Genomic DNA, 25398 nt, shown 5'->3' on the forward strand with positions numbered 1-25398 from the left:
CCCGTCGTCAGGGCGGGCAGCATCCTGCCCAGCGGCACTCCCGCTGCCCCTCTGCCTGCATTGCCCTGGGCCTGGGGCAGCGCAGAGCAGGGCCGCTCCTGGGGCAGGCTGACGGACCCCAGCCCAGGGTCACCCTCTGCCCCCTCGTGCCAAAGATGGGGCAGCTGCTGCCACAAACCCCAACTCAGCCTGGGACCATTGCCCGCCTGCACTCTGGCAGAGAGCAGAGTGGGACGAGCAGAGGCTGGAGGAAACCTCTGGAGGTGGCCAGAGCCTTCCCGGGAAGGGGAGCTCGCATCCAGCGAGCGTGCTGCAACGCTGCACCCCACCACGATTCAGATCACTCACACGTCAGCTGCTGGGCTCAGCCACCGGCCTTCTCTGTGTCACTTCTGTGCCTCCATCACACCTACAAACAAAGCAGAGACTGGCAAGAGAAGGCTGAAAGTTTGCAGGCAAAAGCATCCCAGGTTGCAGGATCCCACAGCACGTGTGCCGGGTCTCCCGCTATTGCCCTGCCAGGGCTAGGAGATGAAAACCAAAGCAGGGACAGCACATTCACACGCTTCGCTGTTCAGCGAAGGACGTGGGCAGCTCAGGAGGTCCCCACACCAACCTGAGTTGGTCAGTTGGTCTATTTAAATCACGGATTTTAATTATGATTTAAACCAGCAAATCAAAATTATTCCGTTCTTTTCCTCCGTACTCCTCCAGCACCTGTACCGTGACTGCGAGGCCGTCTTCCAAGGGAAGCAGCTAATGAGGATCAGCCCCAGACATGTTGTTTTGAAGCGAAGTTCTTTACGCTGAATTTGGCATTTCTTTGTGCTAACCAGGAGAAACTACAGACACATTTAAGCAGTTACAGAGTCAACACGCTTCCAGATACTCACATTGATTACACTGTATTAGAAAATGGTAAATTATTTATCAGGCTTTCTGACTTGTGATTAGTGTAAAGCCGTTCTTGGATGCAAATTGGAATTGTAATTAGACATGTAGAAACCCAGCATCTGAAACCTGTTTTTATTGAAGCAGTGTAAGGTACATTTTTCCTTTTGTATCTAGCATAATTATCAAAGAACACTTTGCACATAAAAAAACATCAATTTATTAAAACCAGAGAGTTTTACATCTGCTCAGTGAACTAAAGCTGGTCATCACGATGCCTGGATTTTAGAGCTGGTATATCTCAACTTCTTGCAGTTGATTTTTTTTATTCTGCACTGGAAGAGGAAGGCAAGCTCCCCCACCTCTGCCAGTTTATTACTCAGCTTTGAATGAAGCAATTCTTGAACAGAGCTACACTTAAAAAAAAATCCAGACAAACAGAACAACGATAAAATCTCTTTGGCAGGTACAGAAGAGACCACAGCCACTAAGAGTCAGCTCTTTACTTCAAGATACTCTGGCTTCAGACACTTACCTGCCAATTCCCTTTAGTTCTGTGGTGCAACTCATTAAAATTTCAAAAGTAAAAGCTGCATTTACATTTGTGTAATAAGTTTAAATGCATTTAAGGTTTTATAGTTTGCCAATTGCAAGTTATGGTCAGCTTTTGAGGAGGTGGGTGTTTTGGGTTTTTTTTCCTACTTAAAAGCAATTACTTCAAACTAAACCAAACCTGTGTTTGCTGTCACTGACCCCCCTCTCCCCTCAGTCTCCCCCCGCCCTGGCAGTGGCATGTTCACACCCCCAACAACAGGCAGGGTCAAGGACAAGCTCATTTAAGACTGAGTGTGAGAGATCCCAGAACAGCTACTGCAAGTAGAAATTTTAATACTTTCCTTGCCTTTAGCCACCCTCCTGGCAGGGGACAGTTGCCGTTCAAACCTGATCTCGAGCATGTGAACAGAAACCAGAGCCTGCTTACAGGACCTTGTTTATCAGCCCAGGCACAGATTATGGGAAAGAGTAAGAACAGTGATAATTTCATTAGAAATGTGCTGTTTCTTTCATTGTAATTATCCAACTCTTAATTAGTACCAGGTAAGAGCTGTATTTAAAGGTTTCCTCTCCACCGTGAATTGCAGTCCAGGAAAAATGGAGACCTGAGTGTCAAGCCCTGAGCTGCCAAGATGCTTTTCACCCAAAAATGTCAAAGCGCTTTGCACATCCACCTTGCCAGCCTCACTGCCCGCCCTCACAGGACGCCAGGGGAGAAGGGAAGATACACCACATGCATCCGAAGCAGCAGAACCAAGCAAGTGTCATTATCCACGCTGGAATCCAGCCAAGACCCTCTCCTCCTGCCCCTTGGGATTAGCAGAGCACTTGAGTAAGTAAATTCAAAACAGGATTTTGAGAGCCCGGGTCAAACTCGCACCTAGCCCAAGTGCAAGCAGTTGCTCCCGGGTCCTCATCGTAGCCCCCACTCCCAGTGACACCAGGCCCAAAATTGGCTCAGCACCCACATCTAGAGGCCCACAGCCACACAGGAGAGCAGGAGAGAAGTTTCCAGGCGTCAGGGCACGCACAGCTATCGCTCCAAGGACACAGTGCCAAGAGCTCAGTCCTGCCAGAGGCAGAAGCTTAACTCTCGGAGAGCGCATGCAGCACTTCGGCGCTTAAAGATGAGGACGAGTGCAGGGTCACTCCGGGGGCCCCAATATTGGTCTCCCAGCATTCAAATCCACAGGCACATAAGTCTCGCTTGGCTGCTTCCACGGCCAACGGGGAGGTGTCTGCCAAGAGGAAGGCAAGAGCAGCCAGTTAGTCAGCTAGGCCACTGCAGGGACACCGAAATGGGCCATCGCACATTTAAACACGTGGCCCCTGGAACAGGGCCAACGCCCTGAAGATCTGACACACATAAATGAACACACTGAATCGCCCCTGTATGAAACACTGCAAACCACACTGCCAGGCGGCTCTGCTAGACACCATCCCACGCTCGTGACATGGCTTCACATCCCACCACAGCCATGCGAGGGCTAGCATTGTATCCCTCTGCTTCCAAACCCGACCCCACTGGCAGGGCCACATGGAACAGGGGAAGGATGCCCAGGGCGAGCAGAGGGTTACTGACCTGGTCTCAGCAGGGTGATGCCACAGCCGCCCCCACCAGCCCCGGTCAGCTTGCTATGCAGGCCGTGGGACGCCGTCACCCGGCACAGCCTGTCCAGGGAGGGATGGCCAACTCCGATCACGTTTAAGTGGTGTTGGTTTATATCAAAGAGTTCCTAAAAGCAACCGCACACACATGAGAAGAGCATGCATGGAGAAGAGCACATGAGAAGAGCTGTGAAAAGGCTCTTCACAGCTGTGGCTCCCTCCCCAGCCACCTCCCCACGGGGCCATCTCATTTGTGCTGAGAGTTCGGCCACCAGCGCATCTCAGGGCCCAGCAGCACTGGGCAGCAAGGTTGAGGTCAGGGTCTGAGCCCTGGGCTGCTCGTCTGTCCTCATCCCCCTCATGATTTGTGCTGCTGCTGCCTACCACAGTGACAGTGGTACGACAGCTTCTGGACCTCCTTGCTCAGGGAGGACAGAGAAAATCCTGATCATCTCAAGCTGCCAGCAGGTATTTATTTCAGGCACTAAATCAGAACTCCCCAATGCCTCCTGACTGCTTCACCTCTCCCCTGTCACACAAGTGTTGAGCAGGAGACTGTGCAAGCCCCCTTGCTGGCCGTGGGAAGGGCACTAAGCCAGCATCTCTCATTCCTGGCTGTCACCCTGCCCTGCTCTGCAATCCATCCAGCATAACTAAATCCAGGGGACTTCTGACACAGCCAAATCCAAAACGGCATTGCTGGAGAGGCGACATGGAGTTACCTCCCCTTGTTTGCATTGTGCAGCACTTCTCCCTCCTCATGGGCAGGGCCTGGGCTGTGAGCCAAGGGGCCTCTCACCAGCACCACGCTGGGAATCTGGCACCCAGCTCAAGTGGGGTCAAGAGGGTCCTCCCTTCAGGGGAGAGCATCGCAAGCCACTCTCCAAGCAAAGCTGCCCTCCAAGCAGAGCTGCCCAGCTCTGGTGAGCTGCAAGTGCATCTCTGCCACGCCGTCCCAGCCAGCCACAAACCCTGGTGCTCCTGGAGAAAGCTGCCACGGCAGCAAAGTCCAAATGGCCCACGTGATGGACAGCGACACACAGAGATGGGCGTTACAGCTTCTCTCCTCCCAGTACTACAGGTGAGGAGTTAAGGAACAGAGGGAAGGGCTTGGCCTGCACTCAGAGCAAGCCTGGAGCAGGGCCAGGAACTGACACCAGGTCCCCAAGGACCACAGTGCCCTCCCAGCTCATAAGCACCATCAGTGGAAGAAGCTCATTCTCAACAATGCTGCTCTGACACCACGACTCAGTCATCTCCCTGGTGTGTGGCGGCTGTTCCCCTCGCTGTCCCAGAGGGTGTCAGGAGCAGGGAGCCAGCTGAGACAGGACCAGTCCCAGAGAGACTCCCTAACAGGAGCACTGTGCTCCCTCCTCCAGCCAGTGCCACCAAGCACTTCCCTGCCTGCGGCTCACGGTGAGCCGGGAGGGACGTTGCGCACAGGGAGCGGCAGGAGCCACGCTGCAGCATGGCAGGTGTCAGTCACATCACCCTCCCTCAGCTCTGCCCGGGTCTCCTGCCAACACCACACAGGAGGGGACGATGCAGAAATAATCCCTCTCCCCCGCTCCAGAGCATTTCTGTACTGCATTTAAACAAATGCGAGGAGATGAATTAGCCAGTCGCATGCAGAGCACATATATCGCAAGTTCTGTGCTGGGTTGGACAGACGTCCATCTAGAGGCCTCTTTATATGCCTGAGTGAGGGCACAGCACTGTCTATGATGATCCAAGACACCTGTCATCTCCCGATCCAAAATCTGCCAGGAATCGGATGACAGCTTATGACACAGTAGACTAGTTCGATGGTTCAAATACAATGCTGTCCAGAACTGCACATTTCAGAAACAGCCAAATATATATATATATATATATATATATCTGCTGCATATAATCAACTGTGCCTCCGTGGGCAATTCAAGCACAAGACAAAACAACAGATTCAGGACAGAAACCTGCTCACTGCAGTGCTGCTTCCTGGGCATTGTATACAAGGCTGATTTGGCATCTTTAATGTGAGGATCTCAAAGCACACTCCAAATTAGCCCTCCTCTTCCCCATCTCCCAATACTTCCAACAGTCTGAGCAATAATGCATTAAGGTGGAGAGGAGCTGTCTGAAGTTGCGCTGCAAACAGACTCCACATCTCCCCCAGCTGATGCCACCTCAGCCCTCATTAGGCAGCCCACCCTGATGGGTGCACAAACCCACCACCCTCTTGGTGCAAAGGGAGCAGAAGGACTTTGCTATGAATCTCAGGGGAGACCCTCCTGTGTTTGCTGCAGTCCGAGCAGCAGCTCACCCACATGCAGCGAGGTGCAACAGCCTGAAGCAAAGAGGAGAAGGCTGCACCAACCATCTGCTAACAGAATGGCCCTACACCGCTGCCACAGGTCGAGCTGGGACAGCAGCTCTCTGCCCCACCCGAGCCAGAGCCCTCTCCTGCACCTCCCGAGCACACTCATGGTTGTGGAGGGGACAACCTACCAGCGAGAGCGAGGACAAGTAGAGGTCCTCACAGGAAAACTGATCCAGATGCCAACAAGGAACTGCACCGCTGGTACCAAATGGTTCTTGACCATCCAAGTCACTTGGCACCCAGGGCCAGGCCAGGTTTGCCTCAGCTGGGACACTGCCACACATCCTTACCCCACGGTTGTGTGAATCAGTATTACATTGCTCTCAGCACTGCAGAAAACTTCTTCCACTTGGAAGCGTGTTTTCCCCCCACCACAGCAGCCTCTCCTACTCTGAACAAAGCCAAGACAAACACAGATCTTTGTATGCACCTCATGCATCAATGTCAGGTCAGCTCTGGGCACAACTCTGTTATTCTCTGGAGCCAGGATGAACGCAGAGCAATGGGAGCTGGCTCGTAACCAGTCCATCACAAACCAGTGGCTGCTGGGCTCTCTGCTCTTCACTCCAGCCTTGGCAATGACAAAGCAGTTGTTTCACAGGCAGCGACTGCCAGAATGAGCAGGGCTGGCCCGCGGCGGAGGGAGGCAGCATCTCGGCCTGAACTCACTCCATGTTTCTTAGCAAAGGGAAACAAAACCTCCAGAGCTACAGGTCCACAAAGCACCAGGCCCGCTCCCCCCCTCCCTGTGCACTGCTGTGGAGAGACATCAGCAGCATTTTCTGTCCCTTGGCTCCAGGAACAGCATTAAAAGCAGCGCACACAGACCATGGTTTCACTCGGAACTGAACATTTCCTGCTATCAAATTTTTTCCTAGACCTAATGTTCTTTAAATGACATTTTGATGTTCAACAGTAACAGTGTCTAAAAATACTGGCGAACAAGCCCCTTACCTCCAGCACAGGGTAATACTCTGGTGATGGATTTGCAGGCATCGCTTCCAGAACACTTTGGCACTCCTGAGAAATTGCATCGATAGAGTCCAGCACCGGGTTCATTATAGCAGGGAACTGAGAAGCGGGGGAGGCAAGATATGAGAAGACTGCTCGCTAGTCTTCCAATACCATTGTGATAAAACTGACCCCAGTCTCTTGGAGCTGGACAATTCCTCACCCCACTTGGGCCTATTCATTCATAGAAACCCCCCCTGCAGAGCAGGGCAATGGTAAGTTGCTCCCACCTGCAGAAACTGGAGGAAGAGAGGGAACAGGCCAGAGGAAGGAACTGGTGATTTCTGTGGCGAGCCCTGTTAGCGCTGGAGAGAGGAAGGAGGCGAGCTGAACCCCCATTCCCAGGGCAGCTGGGTGTTAGCTAGCAGCAGGCAGGAATGGAGTGACCAGAGGAGGGATCTCCCAAGAGACCCCCGTGAGACCTGCAGTCCCACATGAGGAGATCTGAGCTCGTGAGGGTTATCTCCCCACCCTGCCCCAGCACACATCTCCACCCCTGCGACCATGCACGTGCTGCACCTTCAGGATCTTCTCTTTGACACCAGCCACCAGGACCTTGGTGCTTCGAGGGACTTTTGTGTTGGTCAGCAAGATCCTCAGCGTCGGCACCCTGGAAGCAACAAGAGACATCTCCTTGCCTCTCTCCTTCAGTCCCCCAGCAGCTCCCAAGGCCCAGACAGCTACAATTTCTTCTGCCTCAAAAGGCCTATTTGAGCAAGACACCCAAGATTAAGGAGTCCCATTAGTTTTAAAAAAGTTAAGCAGGTGCTTAAGTGCTGGCTGGGTTCAGGCTTGTTCCTCTTAGATACAAGGAACAACGGTACTAGTGCTATAAATAGGACTGCAACATATTTACTGAAATCCACGTTTTTCAAGCAAAATTTTTCCTTTGAAATACTATCTGCGAGACTAGCCAGCAGTAGCCATTAACTGCTAATAGAGCAATTTCATGCACTGCGAAAGATTTTAATGGAGTCAGATTATACTTCACTGGCAGGAGGCAGAGGGAACATGCAGGACCTGGATTTGTCTCTGCAGCTTGGTTTTCACACAGTCCTACCACCAGGTAAGCAAAAAGTTCCCCCTCCCCGCAATGTCATTTGCTGCCAGGAGCAGATCCGTTCCTGCTGCCCATAATGCCATGAAATTAATATTGATCCTCTGTGCTGTGTTCATCTAATGTCAGATAATGACCAAACATTTCATTGTTCCCATCCACCCCAAACCAAGACAACACTCAAGCACACCCACGGCAAAATCTGGCTACAAAACTCTTCCGCCATGCTGTTAGCAATCTCCCATCAATCTCATACCCTATGAGATCCACCCAATGCCTCTTTGACATATTCCACCCACCGTATGTAAGTGTTATTTTTAAACTCGAATATTACCTCTTTAATGGTGTGATTTTTCCTGATTGGTATCTCAGGGCTCCACCTAAAGTAAAATACATGCATTGTCTCAGTACACAGCGAGCTGAAAGATAACACAGTGTCGTAAGAGACAGAAGGTCTTTCATCTTTGGAACCTTACCCAGAGCATATGACAGTAATTGCAAGAAACACCAGCTAAATGAACCATGTTCTCAGACAGCATGAATCTGCCTAACCCTGCTGACTTAATGAGAGGGTCTGGCCGGACGTAGTTAACCCAATGCCTTTCCCTTTGCTCTCCTCTACTTTGGGATCACATCAAATACTTTTTAAAAGGCAAAGAGTTTGGCCAGCATTAGGTCTTTACCAAAAAAAAAAAAAAAAAAAATCAAGCAGTGATTCCCTGGGGCACAGCCAAGCCTGCAGGTTTCAAACTGGACTGAACATGTGCACTCATGTCAGCAGCCATCCTTCAGCATGGAATTTCATTGTCCAGAAGGAATGTCTCACTTGGCTCCTACTTTTACAGAGGCATTGTGATTAGGTCTCATTAGAAAGATTATTAAAAGTCTCCAAGGACACTTCCAAAACACTTGGAAGTCTCTGCTAATTGAAACTAAATGACAGCTGTCCAACTGCATTTTCTACTGCATTATCCTTGGGACAGGATTAGGTTTCTTTGTTCATGCCAGAATGTTTAAATTTCACTTATTTGCAGCAGGGTCTCTGCCCCACAGCACTTGCCTGGGGGACACAGATCTCTGGTGTTACTGCAGCCAGTCCCCAACAGCCCAGCTGGCTCCAGTCCCAGCTTACAGATGGGACGAACCAAGACAGGGAAGGATTCCCCCTACTCGGGTCAAAACAGGGGCCTGAATTTTGGAGTTTCTGGTCCCTTTGCTGGACCTCAGTGCAGTGAGGCAACCTGCTGATCCAGTGTCTCTGCAGCAACCCCAACCAAGCCTTATTGTTTGGAGAAATGCAACTTGTGGCATCTGCTCACCACTTTCCCACAGCTGATGCACACTGCAGTGGAGAACAGAAACGTGGCTGCTGGCCTGCCACCCCATCAACCTCTCCTCAGCACCCATGTTCAGTGCTGGGGAGCAGCACACACATACACGTACCCCAGGTACCAACAGCATTATCCACACCCGAGGGATTGCCATGGATCACCTGCTCCCCCTGGAAGGCCCAGCTGTTAATCAAAGTCAGCTCTTCTTCTGTCCACCTGAAAGGCAAAAAAATGACTCCAATACACAACCGAAACCAGCACAGAGTGACAGACAGAAGCACCAGAGTTCCACAGGAGATACAAAAGCAGCAGGAACTATACAAGGCACCCAGTTGCTGTGGGAAGCCCCAGCACTGCAAATTCCCTCTGTGCACTGCACTCTTTCAGCAGAGAGCGGGCATCGCTGTTTACAGCGCCTAACTGCAGTCGGCACTTTCCTGCATGGCAGCACGTAGAACACATCCAGCCCCATGAGGGGAACTGGCATTGCTCCACAGACAGAGACAGCACGAAGGGCACAACTGCTACCCAGTGCTCCTGCTGCAGGGCAGCGGCAAGGGAGGGAGCAGATTCAGGAAGAAGATCCCAGCCCTGGCCTAGTGAAGATCAAATTTAACTGAATGCAATTCTAGACCTATCCCCGCCTCCCCGACACTGCGTGTTACCACACATCTTGGCCAGAGATCCTGCTCACCAACAGGCAGGACGGTGTACTTACAGACACAGAAGGCATGATGTGAGAAGAGAATTGTAAAAGTTGCATTTCACACATGCAACTTCAGCCTCTAATTGCCAGCTGCTCAGCTGCAGAAGCCTCACAAACTGGGTCAAAAGGTGTAGTTAGAACTGATTTACTATCTCCAGCAAAGGCTTTGATTTTTAGGGATTAACTCCTAACACTTCAAGCTGCACTGGGTGTTGGCACTTAGAGCACAGAAGGGAACCAAATGCAGATCCAGAAGGTGTTATGCTAAAAACACAAAACCAGGTCTTTCCGTTGTCTTAAAAGCAGTCACATAAATTGGTAAGTGCTTTGAGAGTTTAAATGCTGGCAAAGAGTTTGATGCTGGGTCAGACTCAGCAAGGATCAAGGCCCCTGACTGAACATACTAATTAATGGGCTGTAGCAATACAAAAAGCAAACGTAAAGCTGCCAGTTACAAAGCAATTGCTAGCTGCAACTTCACCACAATTCCACCACAGAGATTTCTCCCCCAGCACCTCTCAAAACCCCACTGCTCTGGGCCTGCTTCTGCAAGGCATGCACCAACACGACCACCTTCGAACTCACCAGTCTATTTGAAGGACTATCTCAAACCCCGGCACCCCAAGGGAAGCTTGACACCCACAGGGAGCCAGCTAGCCCTCCTGCACCCTGCTGTAACACACTTAGACTCACACAGGCACACAAATACACATCTCTGACCCTCCCCTGGAACACAGCGCTGCCTGCTCTGCAGTACAGACACACAGCACACATCCCAAGCCACTGTTCAAATGGCCTAATGCACAGTGGTATCAGATATCCCAGCATCAGTGATGCTCTGCAGAGATCAGAGCTCATGTTTGGTGCAGCAAGAACGTGCATTCGACAGGTTTTTAGAATATGGGGCCCAGAACAGGTATTACATGATGGAGCAGAGGCACAAACATGGATTTTGGAGAAGCATCACACAGTCTTACATGAAATAACAAGAATGGTCACTGGCTACTGCTAAGGCAAGGCAGAAATTCTGAGAGCCACCTGCTATCTGGAAGCTGCTTCCTTCAACTCCCTGCTTCCCTGAGCCTCAGCTGAATGTCTTTATCCATCTCCACACACCTTTCATTTCACTTGCCAATATTTAATCTGTGAAGCATTCAGGAAAACAGCTCACACCACCGCTACTCAAAATAGAAGCGCAGTTTGCTGTAAACCACTTGTTTTTAATCCTCTTTGAGAGGCTGCGATTCTTCTTTACACAGGAGTCATTATATCACGCTGTTCTTTTCTTGCAACGTTAAGCAAAAACCTTCTGAAGTCTGACACCCCCATCTCTCACTTACCCCTCTGCATGCCAGCTGGAAGAAAAAAATTACGCTGTATTCAAGCTGAAGCTAAGACATGTGAGCAGGGAATGAAGACATCCTCGCTGCTCACTGCCTGCTTTGGAATTGGCCTTTCATTTCTCATGCCGTCTGACTATTTAGGAGATTTGCCTGAGCACAGCATACAAACTGCTCTGCTCTAGGAACGTGTTTCTGGGTCAGGCTGCAAACTCTGTTTTTGAAGCAGAACACAGTCACCCCCTCTCACTGTCTTACTTTCAGTCCCACACAAGATCCACAGAAGCCAACCATAAAAGGTTGCACCTGGCACCGAACAAACAATAGAGGGTTCTGCCACTCCAGCTGCAATATGCATCTTTAAACAGAGCCTCCTCAGACACACAGCAGAGCAGACCAGTTTTTCAAGACTGAACTCCAAGGGAAAGCAACCCAAGGGCAGAAGGAAAGAAACGCCCTTTCACCAGCCACGGATAAAGGGGAAACTCAGGCAGGAGATCAGAAGGAAATGTACCACATGCAGAAAAAAAATTCATGTGAAAATGCAGAAAACCCAGAAAGGATCCTCAGCTCCTTGAGGACTCAAAGCAAAACCTGGAAGATGCTCAGGGGCAGAGAGGAAAGAGGTTAAAAAGAATTCACCACATTAAAGTGTGTGTTTTATTTGCTTAGCAAAATAAAGCGGGTTTTTTTTAGTACGTATACCTTACAATAGACAAGGGAAATGGTACAAGTTTTACCAAGTCTCTGCATCCAGTTGCTTTTATCAGGAGAAGTGAATTGTAAACACGTGATCAGAGCCCTGGGACAGGGCACGTCTCTGCTGCTGGAAACACAGGGCAGCAACAGGAGAGGGAGGGAAAGGAGCTGGGCTCAGGGTGCCACTGCTGCGGCCACAGCCATAGCCCAGGAATTGGCCAGAGAGACCAAGAGAGGTTCCAGTGCCAGAATCTGTGCAGGTAAAAGGAAAGATGGGGCACAGAGAGCAGAGCTGCCCTGGGCCGTGCATCCAAAGCAGGGAGGCTTCCCAGATGCATTACCTGGCTGTGGATTCTCCCTCCTTCAGAGGGCACAAGATGGCTCCGCACGCCGTCAGCAGGGCTGCTGCCAAGCAAACGGCATAGGCGGCACTTGAACCCAGCCCAGCTCCTGTGGGCAGCTCAGACCACACCAGTATGTCCACACTCGGAACATCTCTGAAACACAAACACACAGGATGTAACACAAGGACCTTGAATTCCATCTTGAGACAACATTTCAAAGGCAAAAGATGCCAATTAGGACTGATCACAGGAAAAGCTGGTTGAAAACTGGCAACATCAGCACATGCATACGCATTGACACACACGGGCTTCATGAGTGCTCAGTTAGCACAGCTGAGTAGCCTTGCTAAGCCATTGTACTAGAACAAAGCCTTGCTGAATTGGATCTATGATTAGCACAGCTTGTCAAGCTGCTAGCAGGGGCACTTAGTAACTAAATACTTGAGTAGCGCCATAAAGACACCCTTCAAAGATTATTGTAAACATGGTTTTAAACATATTTCTAAATAAATCCTAAATATCCCAAATCCATAACTGCATAGTTACATCCCACTGGAGCCACAAGCTGACGGGGAAGATGAAATACGCACATATCTGTGCCCACATGCCCCTTTTCTCCACTGAACATGTCCGGATTGTGTTACAGACCCTAACATCAAACCCAGGAGCTTTTCACTGGCTGGTGAGTGACATGAACTACGAACTGATGGTTTCAGAGCAGGCTGATGACAGCCCCAGCGCTATCACCAAGCAACTCGGAGACTGCAAAGCAAAACACGATGCAGCTACACATCATAATTCTTTAACCTTTGATTCCTTTGCTATGAATATTGAAGTCAGGTTCTGACTTGGTTTAAAACAGCAAGCAGTGCTGCATCAGACATTGCCCTGAACAAGTTACCTGTCCAGTAACTTACACTGATATCATCAGCAGTGTTGGTCAAGTTCAGAAACTGGAACAGCCCTGAGCTGCGGTTACCCCAAGTTCTCATATTTTTAGGGAGATTCAGCCCACAAGAGGGATCAGACTTAGCTCAGACAATGAATTCACAGCTCATTTCTGTAGCAGTTTTTCTAACCTAAGCCAGGATGAAATGAGCTGCCTGCTGGAGGGAGGGATGTCTGTCTCTGCTGCTGTTGACTGTGCAGGAAGGGTGGGATGAACTGCTCTGACTTAAGCACCTCAAAGCTAGATGCCTAAATGAGAGCAGATGATTACCAGCCCACCTGTTTGGAGCACCCCACCCACCAAACAGCTCAGCTCTGAAGAGTGTCTCCTGAGGTGCTCAGAACCTAAATGAAGTGAGATTCCTTGTAATTTCTTATTTTGCCTCAAAGATATGGTTTCTTCCTGTGTCCTTATAGAAGCAATTAACGGTGAACAACACTCAAGACAGCATGTTTATTTTAGGGCAGGAAGATAGCCTTACCCATACTTAGCCGAAATAGCCAGGCACATATACAGAAAGGCAAGAGTAGCAAGGCTCTCGGGAGCTGAGGCTCCGGCAGCGATTCCAGCAAACTCTTTCAGTGTATCCAGCTGTTCTACGCTGGGGGACTTAGATTCATCAAAGTCAGCTAAGGAAGCAAGCAGGGGAGAATTTAAACACTTAGAGACCAGGGAATTGTTAAACTTGAAAGCAGTATTTGCAAGAACAACACCTCCTGTTATAGTAGGCAGAAACAGACTGAGCCAATTTCAGATTTCACCTACAAACTTTCTACCTGAGGATTCATGATAAAATAAAAACAAAATCTCTACCAGCCACTCTGAAAACCCAGCATTTCTACACCCCACACCTGCATTGTATTACAGCAACTGTCTCCTTGCCTACACTTGCCAGTGCACCCATCCATCTCTATGTAGAACTTGGCAAGTCACAAAGTCTTTATTAAAGAACGTGGATATTCCGATGCGCTTCACACGAGTCTGGACTCCAAATGGCCAGGAGCAGGCATCAGAGTAAGAGAACTTTTGGTCACTGCTGAGAGAGGTTACCAATGCTTTGACTCGGCAGACTTTGTTCTGCCTTCTGCTAAGCAAACAGTGCTGATGGCGATCACAGGACTTAATGCCAGGTCCTCCGGAGGGAAATGGCACAACCACCAGTCAGGAGCTCCAGCCAGTACAAGATGCTGCAGAAATTCCAGTGAGGGCTGGCATGGGGCAGAGACGCAGGAAAACAGGCCCCGTACCCCTGCCTTCCCCAAGAGCTCTCAACTCAGACCAGCTTCAGAGAGACTCCTTTTTGGCCCCCCATTAGTAATACACTTGGATGTGGTCCCTGGCTGGCTTCTGTATGCATTACAACACCACCTGAGCAGCAGCAGCACTAGAATAAGGCCCTGGGAACCTGAAACAGGAGGACACAGCCACAGCAAGGGCCACTCGCGATACCAGAGCATCAGATAGGTACAAGAAGCACACAGAGGGAGTGCGTGTGCCTGAGCTGGGGCTGTGCAGGGACACATTAGTTAAGCACGCACTGAGCGTGGTCACAGATGACAAAGCCCAGCAACACTCTACAGGGGGAACAAATAACCCCGCGGGGGTCCCAGCACAGTCACCGGGCAGAAGGCACCGAGCAGGGCTGACAGCCCCACACGATGCACGGGCAGTGGCTTCCTCCTCCCAGTGCTTGCCTGCAAACCCCCTCCGCAGGGCCTGGAGGCAGGAGGTGTCCCAGCTCCTCACGACGCCGACGCCCGGCAGGCGGATGCACACCCTGCCCTCAGTGCAGGGCCGCAGGCGGAGGAAGGTCCTCAGGTCCAGCGCCACGGCCAAGGCCACCTGCGGGCGAGGAGAACCGGCGTGAAGTGAAGTGAGGTGAGGTGAGGCGAGGTGAGGCGGGCCGGAGCTCCAGGAGCTCCCGGCGGCGGCAGGCCCCTTACCTTGCCGTGCACCACGGCGTGCTCCCCGTGGAGGATCACCTTCCCCGGGGCGGACAGCACCAGGCTCCGCTCCCACATCTCCCGCAGCAGGACCCGGCCTCTCAGGAGGCGCGCACCGCCGCCCAAGCTGCCCAACTCCAATCGCGCGGACTGACAGCGCCGCTCACCAATAGGAACCGCGCCCTGCCCCGCCCTCCTTGCTCTCAAGCCAATAGCCAGGATCCTCCTGGGGGCGGGACTTCAGGAAGGCCAATCGGAAGGCGGCGGCGCGAAGTGGTGCGGCGCTGGGGTGACAGCGCGCGTGGGTGAAGAAGGGACGGCGGCCGCGGAGGGTCAGGGGGCGGCGGCGGCCGGCGGCTACGGTGGCCGGGAGGGATGCTGCGGCGAGCGGCGGCGGCGGGCCGGGCCCTGCGGGGGCCGCTGCGGGCGGCGGGGCGGCGGCAGCGGAGCGGGGAGGGCAGGTGAGCGCGGGGCCAGGGCCGGGGGCCGGGCGGGGTAGGGCCCGACGCCCCTTCTCACGGCCTGTGCCTCTGCAGCCCCGACGGCGGCCCCCGCGGCGACCGGGCCCCGAAGATCTACACGAGGACGGGAGACGCAGGTAGTGCCCGGGGGCGGCGGCAGGGCGGGGACACACGACACCAAGGGAGCGCGGGGCAGAGCCCGGCCCGACCCCCGCGGCTCCGCAGGGCTGGGCCCGGTCTCTGAGCGCCTCCCCCGGGCCTTTCCCAAAGGCTTCTCCAGCACCTTCACCGGGGAGCGGAGGCCGAAGGGTGACCGGATCTTCGAAGCCCTGGGAGCCACGGACGAACTGAGCTCGGCCATCGGGTAACCCCCTGCCCCAGGACCCTCTCCCACTGCCGGGCGGAGGGGCCGAGGAGGCCCAGCCGTGCCCTGCCAGGGTGGCCGTGCTCTCCGGGGAACTCTCCGCCAGCCCGGGGAGTTGTGGCCCCGGGCAGGCCGAGCCCAGGCCCTCCACATGCACGAAGGCCTCGCGACACCGACCCAGCCCCCTTGGGTGGGGGTCTTCTGGGCGTCCTCTTCCGTCAGGAACGGCTCTCCCAGCCCCACCGCCCAGCAGGAGGGAAGGCGTACGCTGTGGACCAAACTTCTCCGGAGGGTTGCACTGACAAACAGCCAGGAGTGTCCAAATCCTGTGTTTTTCACATGGAAAAACACACATGCACAATCGTGGTAACTTTTTCATTTCTAGCCAACTCTTTTTTTTTTTTTTTTTTTAACCTAGGCTTGCTGGTGAATTTAGCAGTGAAAAGGGCCACACGTTTGTTGAACAACTTCACAAAGTGAGTACTAATGATAATCCTCGCTCAGTGCAGTCCCTTCATCTGTGCTATTGAAACGTATTTTTAAAATCTTTAATTTTAGACACAGAGCTCCCACTGACACACAGGAATTTAATAAATTTAGTATTAAAAGAAATACTTGAGACTCTGACCCTTGATTACTCTCTAAGAAACGAATTTCTTTAACCAAGAAGGAAACGGGTAGATCAAGTGATTAGTTATGGGCAGACAAACATATCCCTAGATTTATTCAGGCCTGTTACTGTACGCAGTTATGGACACGAGTCTTGTTGTCTCATAGCCTCAGATTTGAAACTGGGGTAAAGTAACCACGTGGGCGTGATGGTGGGGGACAGGTCCCGCCGTGGCAGTCTGTGAGTTTTGCTAATTAGCTTTGCTGTGCACAAGAATACAGAAGGAGCTAATCAGAGACTTTAAAAAGCTTTACCAGACTGCCTCTCAAGTATCCCGGGCTGTGGAGAGATGCCCCTCTTGGAAGTGGACGTGACATCAAGCCAGTGCTGTCTGCAGCTGTTTGTCATTGCCTTTCTTCCAGAGGTTACTGGTTTGGTGTCCTACCAGCAACGGGATTATGTGAGCACTCCCCAGTCTGCTTTCTGCAAAGTCAGCCAGGGTGGTTTAATGTGCCAGTGAAAACAAGTACATGCGCTAATCTGGCTTCTCATAAAGCAATTAGGGAGCACTTATCTGATCCCCCCTGCCAGCAGGCTGGGGGATGATGAACAACAAGGGTAGGATCTTCTTTAATCAGCACAACCAGCTGTCGCCTCCCAGAGCTTGCTGCAGTTGTACCGGAGCATCAAAGGCTGGTTAATGAAAGCGCTTCTTATTTTTGTCCTGATTGCCACATCTAGGTCCAGTGTATGCTGCAGGATGTGGGCTCCAACATCGCGACACCTCTCTCCTCAGCCAGGGAGGCTCACTTGAGTAAGCCCCGCAGTACTTTTCCTGGGATAACAGTTCTTGAATCACAGCTCTCCTTCCAGACTGGTGCTGGGGAGGCTGTTCTGGTATGTGGTAGTTAGAGCTACCCAAGGGCTGCTCTGCAGTGTGTGTCTGGTGCTGAATGAAGCCACACGTGGTCCCACAAGCTGCTGCTGCCTGTGTGTGACTCAAGCCATGTCAGCTGGCCTGGGGCACTGCCCCAACACTGACACCCAGCCACAGCTGCTGAATGGGGAGCCAGCCCTGCTCTAGCAGGAGGATTTTTTTGGGATGCTTCTTAGGACTTACTGATCCAAGAAATATGAAAGTAGAGTTCTGTCTGTAGACAGAATTGCTTCTGCATTTCTTTTAGTTGTTTCTTCTTTTCCCTCTGCAGAACGAACATCTTTTAGTGAGAAGCCAGTTCAGGAGCTGGAGCAGTGGATTGACAGTTACTCAGAGCAGCTTCCTCCGCTCAGAGCTTTCATCTTGCCGGTAGGTACTGCTCATGCCTCTCACTGACTGGAGAAGGTTTGCTTTGTTAGGGTAAATCTGCTCTACCACTTGCCGTGGCAAAAAAACAGGTTGTGAGGCCATTATCTGCATGGACAAATACCAAAAGGAAAGCAGAGAGAAGGACCTGGTTGAGTTAAATTTCCACATCCTACTGCATTCAGATATCTCTTCCCGGTCGCCTAGCCATAACATAGGGTTCAGTTGCATGTGTGCGTGAGATGCGATAAGCTTTGCTGCAGTTATACAATAAGGTGGATGGCTGTATCTGTTGTTAGCAGATGTTGATGTGCTGTTTCATTGTTGTTTCAGTCAGGAGGTAAAAGCAGTGCTGCTCTCCATTTTTCCCGAGCTGTCTGCCGCAGAGCTGAAAGGTGGTGAGTGTTGGCTGTAGTGTAACAGAATAAAATTGATAAAAGGTGGTCAGAATGCTACAATGATAGCAAATCATTGCAGTTGGAGCAATCAACCATAGCTGTATTGCACTTGGCCAGAGCTCGAGTCAAGCTTCATGTGTTTGTATTACTCAAATTCCAGGATTGCAGTCAGCAAAAAGCTGACTTTCTTCTCTCCCCTGAACTGAGTCATCCGAGCTAAGAACTTCAGAAAGAACAGACAGGTTTATGTTGAGATGCATCTACATCTTCAGCTCGTATCTGGTTTGCTAAATGTATTTTGTAGGCTAGCACGCACGGAAGCTGGGGCACTGGCAGGTGTGAGATCCAAGGAAGCTTTAAGATGTTACTGCCCACACCCACCTTGTCGCACTTCTTTATTGGAGATTAAAGCTCCCCTGGCAAGGTCCGTAGGAAAAAACTCTTGTCTGCTCATCATGTAAATCACTTTCGTGCAAAGTCTCTTGTGTTAGCCTGAACCTGCTCATCAGCAGTTCTAAGTTGCTGGCGGTTCTTTACTGAAGCTGCTGATATGCAGGAAGATGTTCCTGTGAATGTGCTCTGCTGCGAGGATTGCTACTCTGACAAGATACACTGGAGCAGCATGATGTTCGAAAAACGAACATCACAGTCAGTGGTTTCTTGTCAAAAGAAAGCTAGAATGAGGGCTGTACACCAGTCAGGAGGAAAGGAACAGCTCTGTTCCCTCGACAAAAGAAGGGTCCCTGTTTACCTGCATAAAAGGATAATGATCCTTCAGGGTATTAATCACCTGCAAACTGCTCCCATTGTTCAGTGGTACCCACTGATGAGCAGCCTTTAGAGGAGTGGAGCTCCAGTCCTCCAGAACAGTTACAAATATTAGTTGCATTACGTAGCCACCACAGGTTCTTCTTGGGGAAGTTACCAGTGTTCACACTGTGCTGTGGGGAGTTAGAATGGGGACTCCAGGTGAGGTTGGGGTGTGAAGGTCGGTGTTCCAGCAAATCGCAGTCATTTGTGCATTCAGAGCTAGAAAGTTAAATACACTAAAAGTTTCCTTTTCTTGTTCTAGCGTGGTTCCTTTAGTACAAGCAGGAGAAGCAGATCCAAATGTGGCCAAATACTTGAACAGGTAAAAAAATAAAATCCCAAACCCTTAGTCTGTACTACTAAGTGTGCCTGGTGTTGCTCCCTTAGTCTTGGGATAAAACTGTGGGTTTTACCTCTCAAGAAGCTTCCCTTCTAGAATAAGATCTTTGAAGTTTCAACAAGCAACTTGTTAAAAAATATTGTTGCGAGGCTGCAAAGTTTGTTTACAGACACTGCTGGGGTGCTGAGGGAGCAGTCACTTAACTTTCTTATTGAAGGCCATTTTGGAAATCACTTCTTGTGTGGTCTCTCTGCCTTCCTTTACCTGCAGTTCTTGTGCTGTAATCAAATGTGCTTTGCTGTGTAGTTGTGCATTGCTGGATACAAACACACCTGGTGCGCGAAGTGGTTTCACTGCTTTTCCCTTGGTTTCCAGACTGAGCGACTACCTCTTTGTTTTGGCACGTTACGCTGCAATGAAGGAAGGGAAGGAAGAGAAAATATATGTAAAGCCTGACCCATAACCGAGAGCTGGAATGTTTGTTTCCTTGATCACGGGAAGCTAAATCCAGCAGACTGTTTTCCCCCATCAAGGAAGGGAAAGAGAACAAGCCTGGATTGGAAATGTGAGCTGCCAAGAACTTCCAGCTTAAATAACTAGGACCTTGTTCATAAGTACTGTGAGGAACACAGCTGTTCAGTTCACTGGGCCTTGTCCAAATATCCCTTGTATAACCCAGTATAACACTGCGGTGATGGCATCAGAGTTACTGTTTGCCCTGGGTTGGAGCTGAGACTGGAGACTTCAAAGAACTACAGCTGATTTCTAGAGATGTCTTAATTTCCCTGGGCAGTGGCAGGTGCTGTGGAAAGGCTTTGACAAGACTCTGAGGAATGAAGAAGAGAAAACAATCAGCTTCTCTTCAAAGTCATAATGCTCGTACAGAACAGCAACTGTGTAGAGATTCAGGAACTCTGTCCGCAAGCTTTGAAATAATAAATGTGATTTACTTGTACCAAAGGGCCCTTAACTGTCATACTTTAATATTGAGCCCAGCGTGCTTTTCTTTTTTAAGTTGCTTTCAATCCATCAGCCCTGGCTGAAGCTGAGCTGTGTAGATTTACAGGAATGCACTAAGAATTTTTTGGCTCTGGCTGCCTCTCTTTATGCATGTGAAGAATGTCTCTGTGCTGACAATCCAGTGCATCCTCTGCCAGGAACGGGGCTCATGCAGGATAGAGGGATTAAAGGAGGAAAGGCCAAATCCTACAGGTCATGTGCAGGCAAGATGGTTCTATGATTCTAAGCTCTGTTTAGGTAGCTGGGGTTAACTCCACATGGAGCTGCCCCTCTGAGCACACAAACCCCTCTCAGTTTGGTCACAGCATCCCCCTCTGGCTTCAGGTACCAGCTGAAGGAGTAGAGCCCTTGTTTAGTTTTAGTTTCTATCTACTGGGGACCACTCAAGTCACCAAGTTTACAGATAAAGGGGTTGTGATGAGTAGCAGGGGCCTGGTGCCTCCTCAGCTGACACCTAGAGTTGGAAGAGAGAGGCTAACACCTAAAGGGGTTCATAACTCACACACGTTGATGTCCACATTGACCTCAGGAGTGTCGCTGTCACAGAGCCCTCAGCAGAGCAGACTAGAGCACATCCTAGAGCTTGGAGAATTTGGCTGCAAACATCACAATAGCAGATCACAGTACTTCAACAGAGAAGACACCCTCTTCCAGCTTCCTGATGGACTGAAAACTGCCAAAAAAAATACTCTATGTAAACAAGTGCATTACAGTCAGCTGAATGAGTTAACACCTTGCTACCCATGCTGCATAGAGAATACAGACAATTACAGTTCTACAGTTAAGTCCAAGCCACTTACAGCTTGGAAATATAATTGGGAAGAATACACGTCAGACATGGTGGTTTAAGTCTTCCCCTCCTCGTACAGAGGAGCAGCACGGAAACCTGTGGGCGGTGAGGTGATTACACATCAAGGGTGCTTGCTCTGCACTAAGGGTGCCACTCTTAGTGGTGGGAGCTTTTCAGTCAGTCATGCAGCTTCCTCTGTTCAATTATTTAAGTAGAAACAACCTTAAACTTGCTTCCCGAAAGACTCTCTCTGGCTTTGTGTTAACTTTTTAATCAGATTGGGGTCAGAGTGAAGAATGCCCAGCGCTAATAGATACCGCTGTCTCATTATTCACCCCTTTTTTTTTTTTTAAACAGATATTTCATGGCTATTGTTAATGCACATTTTTCACAGAGTAATTTTCCAAGCCTTAGCCTGTAACACATCCCAATGACAAATGCTCTTGATTTGGACTGTAGCGTCAGCTGCAATGTCACATCAGACATTTTCTCAATGCCTGCTCCAGACAGGCCATCCAGTTTTATGATAGCTCTGTCTCAGTGATCACTATTGAACCTCAAGAATCTAGAGGCTTTTCAAGTTTAATTGAATAAAATTCTTTGCAATATAAATTCTTCATGAATGCTATATAAATCAGCTCTGGGATGGATTTATAGTATTTTCTTTTTTTTCCAGCTGGGGGGAAGAAATCTCACTACTGTTTTGGGACCAAAGCTAGTATTGTTTTGATTGCAAGGAGAAATAAATTTAGCTACTACACTTTAACATGATGTAGAGATTAAATTTATTAGGGTGCAGTCAGCTTCCAGCTCCCCCCCTCTCCCTTTCTACCCAAACACGTCTGTGCAATTGTTTCTGCGGGGCTGAAGAGGGAGGCTGGTGTCTGGGGTGACCCTGTTGTTTCAGCTAAGCAGGCACAGTGGGCCAGGGCTTGAATTTAGGACTGAGCACAGATCAGGCTGAGCATGTTCCCAGCCCCGTGGGCTGCTGCAGCTCAGCAGAGCTCCGCAGGGGCCATGCTTGGCCCTTTGAGAGTTCACAGCACACAGCGTTTGTCCTCCGCTTCCCCACCTCGTCGTACAGCTCTCGGCTGTATAAAAGGGACGCTTCTGTCCTGAATGCTGTCCCCAAGGTACACGGGGGAGCCGCTGGCCATTAAGCTGCAGCAAGGCTTGGGTCCTCAGGCCCCAGTGCACCTTCCGCACTGGGCTGGGAGCAGAGGCCAGTGGTGGGAGGACGCTGGGGCTGAAGCGGGGACCTCGTGCACCGAGTTCAGCAAAGGAGTTCCAGCGTGGCCGAGCTGGCACCTGCTAATGATCACAGAGCAGCATGCAGTAATGCACGAGAGCCTGGCAAGACAGCAGGCAGGAGTGAAGTGTCACTAAAATGAAATACAGGCCTCAAAACAAATAAAGCTCCGTTGCTCTAGGTTAGCATTTGTTTTTCCAAGTCCTTTGTCCCCACCCAGCAAATCCAGCCATACAGCATAGGGATTCCAGTGCCTGCACCTCATTAATATAATGGGAGGAAGGCAGATGCTTTGTCCGTACTGACCGTATGCAGAGCCCAGATACATTCCTGCCTAGCAGGGTTCCTTATTTATGATTACGTCGGAGCTGCCAGCACAGACATATGTTGCTAAGGGTCGTTTATTCTTGTTTGTAAAATGTATGGCTGCTCCTAGCTTACACACTGTCAAAACTGGAAGAACTGGCCCCAAAATCTCTTGCTGCATGATTGGATCAGACGCCTGTACATCTGTTAACGCTGTAGGAGCTGTAAAATGAAATAAGTTTCACTATAACTCAAGCACCTCTATTACCGCCACAATGTGTAAGCCGCAGAGCCGGCTGCTGCTCTTGCAGAAATGACACAAACATACATTTTGCCAAGTCATATGTAAATTTATACAAGGCAGCATTTCCTCTGCTAATGCACAGACGGAAGGACTAGTACGTGTGCCCCCACCTCGACAGGATGCGCTGGCCCCCCAGCCCGGGGCTTGCCACGGTGCTGCAGCTGAAGGACAAGTCTTGGGGTGCATGGCCCCAGCAACGGGGAGCCAGCAGCAGTCCTGCACTCCTCCTCTCAGCTGGAGGACCAGAAGGGACCACATCTGCCATCAGATCAAGTCCTCTGCAGTCGCAGGCCCCTGAAATACACTTTTTGCCTGGAAGGAGTCAAAGAAAAACCCTCCCCACCCAAACAGCTTGTGCTACAGCAAGGTAAGACCTGGCTAGAAAAGGGCAGGCGTGCAGTTAAGGTGCCCCAGGGTAAAAGTCACTGTTCCTGCAGCAGACAGGAGCAGATTCAGCCCATTTGTGTTGAGGAAAGGGCTGTCTTGGTCCCTCAGCTCCACCTCTGCTGCAACTTGGCAGAAAGCGCCCACCTCTCTGCCCCATCCCCGCTACAGCTGCTCCGCAGGGCGTGCATGGAGAGGTAGAGTGCCATAGCTCCAACCACCCCAGGGGGAAGGTGAGGCTGCAGAGGGTCAGTATCAAAGAACTTGACCTCATAAACAGCCACAAAAGCACATTTCTGGGCAGCCAGTGTAAGTACCACTCAGCCAGGAGGTGGTGGGTGGCAGCACCAAGCCAGTGCCATGTAGGTCTGAGCACTCCATCACCCACGCGGGTCACTAACGCGCTGCAGGAGCAGCTGCTGCATGTCTCGGTAAACGTGAGCAAACACAAAAATAAGCTGCAGGAATACCCTTCTGCTCAGGGATGCAGAGACCAGAGCTCGGCACACCTTCCTCCCTCTCCGAACCTGCAATCAGCCCCGGCACAGAGTGTGGGCCAAGAGATTGTGCGAAACAGTGGTATCAAATGGAGAGAATACCAGTCTGTGGTGTGAGTCAGGGGCTGGGGACAGTCTAGGAGCAGAAGAGGAGCAGTGAGAAGAGCTCTCTGCTCCCAAAACACACCTGTGCCTGCGCTGCAGCAGCAGCCCACACGCAGCCGCCGTGGTTGGGATACCCCAGCACCGCGGTCTGCCGGCACTGCCGCTGAGGGAGCACCAGCCTCCGGCGTTCCCTCCCAGCTCCACACCCAGCAGCACCCAGCGTGTGCATGGTCCGAGCGCCTCGGCCGTGGTCGGACTTCACCTTCAGTCAGCCCCGAGGTGCAGCGGCGCACGCAGAGCCAGCTCCGGCAAGACCGCGCCATGCTGGCCCGCCACACGGCAACGGCGAAGCAGGCATTTTGCAGGCCTGGCTGTTTGCTGCCAGCTTTCTGCCTTGGCAGCATCTGCTGTGGGGTTTCTTTTTGCTGTTTCTGACGGCACCATATGCCTCTGTGTCAAAACAATGGCGCTTGCACACTGACTGGGAGCCTCTCCCGAGCTCCCACTGAGCTCCCCCTCCCCAGCGAAGCCTGAGCACCCACGGGGCTGGCCCTGAGCACCACGCTCCCGGGGCGAGCATGCACGATCAATCGGCATGCTGAGATTGGGCAGGGAGAGCTGCAGTGTGGCTCTGAAGCTGGGGGAGCCGGTCAGCAAAGGGCTACGCTGCCATGCACCAAACCTGAGCTTGGGGCGGGGGGGGGAAGCTGGAGCAGTAGCAGCAGGCACAGCTCCGCTTCCCTACAAGGATGCTCCCAGCGCCAGGCGAGAGGAGAAACCCAATGCCTATATTATCATAATATTATTACTAACAACAAACCCCATGTCAGCTGCAGTACCTGGTCCTTAGGGCAGCTTCTAAAATCCAAAGCGCAGCCTTGCCCCACAAACCCACGTCTCCCTACACCTCTTCTCCCTCCCCAAACGAAGAGGCGTCAGATTCCTTGATGCACAGATCCAGAGCTGGCCCCGCTGGCTGTCCAAACCCAGTCCTGGCTCTTGCAGCAGAGCCTCTGAAGGCAGACAGCTTTGCCACCAACCTCCAGCTTCTGCCTGCAGCAGAGCTCCTGGAAAAGAGCACTCGCTTGACGGGCCATCTGCACTGAGCACACAGGGACACGCGCTGCCACGCTCTCCTGCGCTGGGGGATCTTGCCTGGCTTTCCAGTCCAGTTTCCTTTCTACCAGTGGCCCCAGCCACCGTTCCCAGCTGACCAGAGTCGTGCACAGAGAGCTGCTAACCCCAGCCCCTGCCCTGGGCCAGGCTCACCACCCCCTACATCCAAGGAGCACCTATGCTCTCATGAAGGTACCAACGATTGAAGTCACAGCACCCTGCAGGACCAAGTAGCACTTCTCCAAGCATATTCCAAGTGACAAGAACAAATCCTGCTTCAAACCACCCTGCCAGGTCCCTTCGGGCTCAGAGGCACTCATATCACCATCGGTAGCGCCCCATGGAGTCCATTTCTCGGGGACACCTGGGCACACGCACCAGGAACCAGCCTGCCAAAAGGGATTTCCAAGGGACCAGCAGCCTCCATCTCCTCCCTCGCAGGCTCCTGACAGAGGTACTAGTAACTACCCCAAAGCTCTGCTCTCCCCTCTGCCATGTGCTCTGAGCAGGAGCATTACGCCCAGGGAAAGGAAGAGGAGACATCCAAC

The 25398-nt window shown here is 51.3% G+C and overlaps 3 protein-coding genes across 4 annotated transcripts in view; 2 read left to right on the top strand and 1 right to left on the bottom strand.

The window, feature by feature from the left end:
* Positions 1-25398, top strand: part of SVOP (SV2 related protein) — a 243850-nt gene that overhangs the window by 18719 nt on the left and 199733 nt on the right. The gene's annotated exons all lie outside the window — the stretch shown is intronic.
* On the bottom strand, positions 1013-14950 carry MVK (mevalonate kinase). 2 transcript variants are annotated; one of them, XM_075515770.1, is made up of 10 exons: positions 14794-14950; positions 14545-14692; positions 13332-13479; positions 11899-12054; positions 8925-9028; positions 7816-7861; positions 6944-7034; positions 6368-6484; positions 3029-3182; positions 1013-2684 (listed from the first exon to the last, which is right to left on the bottom strand). In XM_075515770.1, the coding sequence occupies exons 1-10, from the start codon at positions 14869-14871 to the stop codon at positions 2533-2535; spliced, it is 1194 nt and encodes a 397-aa protein (XP_075371885.1). In that variant the 5' UTR covers positions 14872-14950; the 3' UTR covers positions 1013-2532. The 2 variants fall into 2 exon arrangements, with proteins under 2 accessions (XP_075371885.1, XP_075371884.1); XM_075515769.1 differs by having other exon boundaries at positions 6944-7130.
* On the top strand, positions 15109-21618 carry MMAB (metabolism of cobalamin associated B; the record flags this gene model as incomplete). Its single annotated transcript, XM_075515854.1, has 9 exons — positions 15109-15254; positions 15330-15391; positions 15525-15618; positions 16037-16094; positions 16970-17042; positions 17437-17534; positions 17865-17929; positions 19002-19061; positions 19455-21618. Coding segments are annotated over 9 exons (744 nt in total), but the record flags the coding sequence as incomplete, so codon positions are not given.

This window comes from Mycteria americana, chromosome 13 (genome assembly GCF_035582795.1).
Source record: "Mycteria americana isolate JAX WOST 10 ecotype Jacksonville Zoo and Gardens chromosome 13, USCA_MyAme_1.0, whole genome shotgun sequence".
NCBI classification, from domain to species: Eukaryota; Metazoa; Chordata; class Aves; order Ciconiiformes; family Ciconiidae; genus Mycteria; species Mycteria americana.

Coding starts and splice junctions, on each gene's coding strand:
- MVK (XM_075515769.1), bottom strand. CDS start 14,871: ATGTGGGAGCGGAGCCTGGTGCTGTCCGCCCCGGGGAAGGTGATCCTC. Junction 7,131..7,815: donor AAAATCACACCATTAAAGAG/GTAATATTCGAG, acceptor TTGCTCAAATAG/GCCTTTTGAGGCAGAAGAAA. Junction 3,183..6,367: donor AGTATTACCCTGTGCTGGAG/GTAAGGGGCTTG, acceptor GGTTGCTTTTAG/GAACTCTTTGATATAAACCA.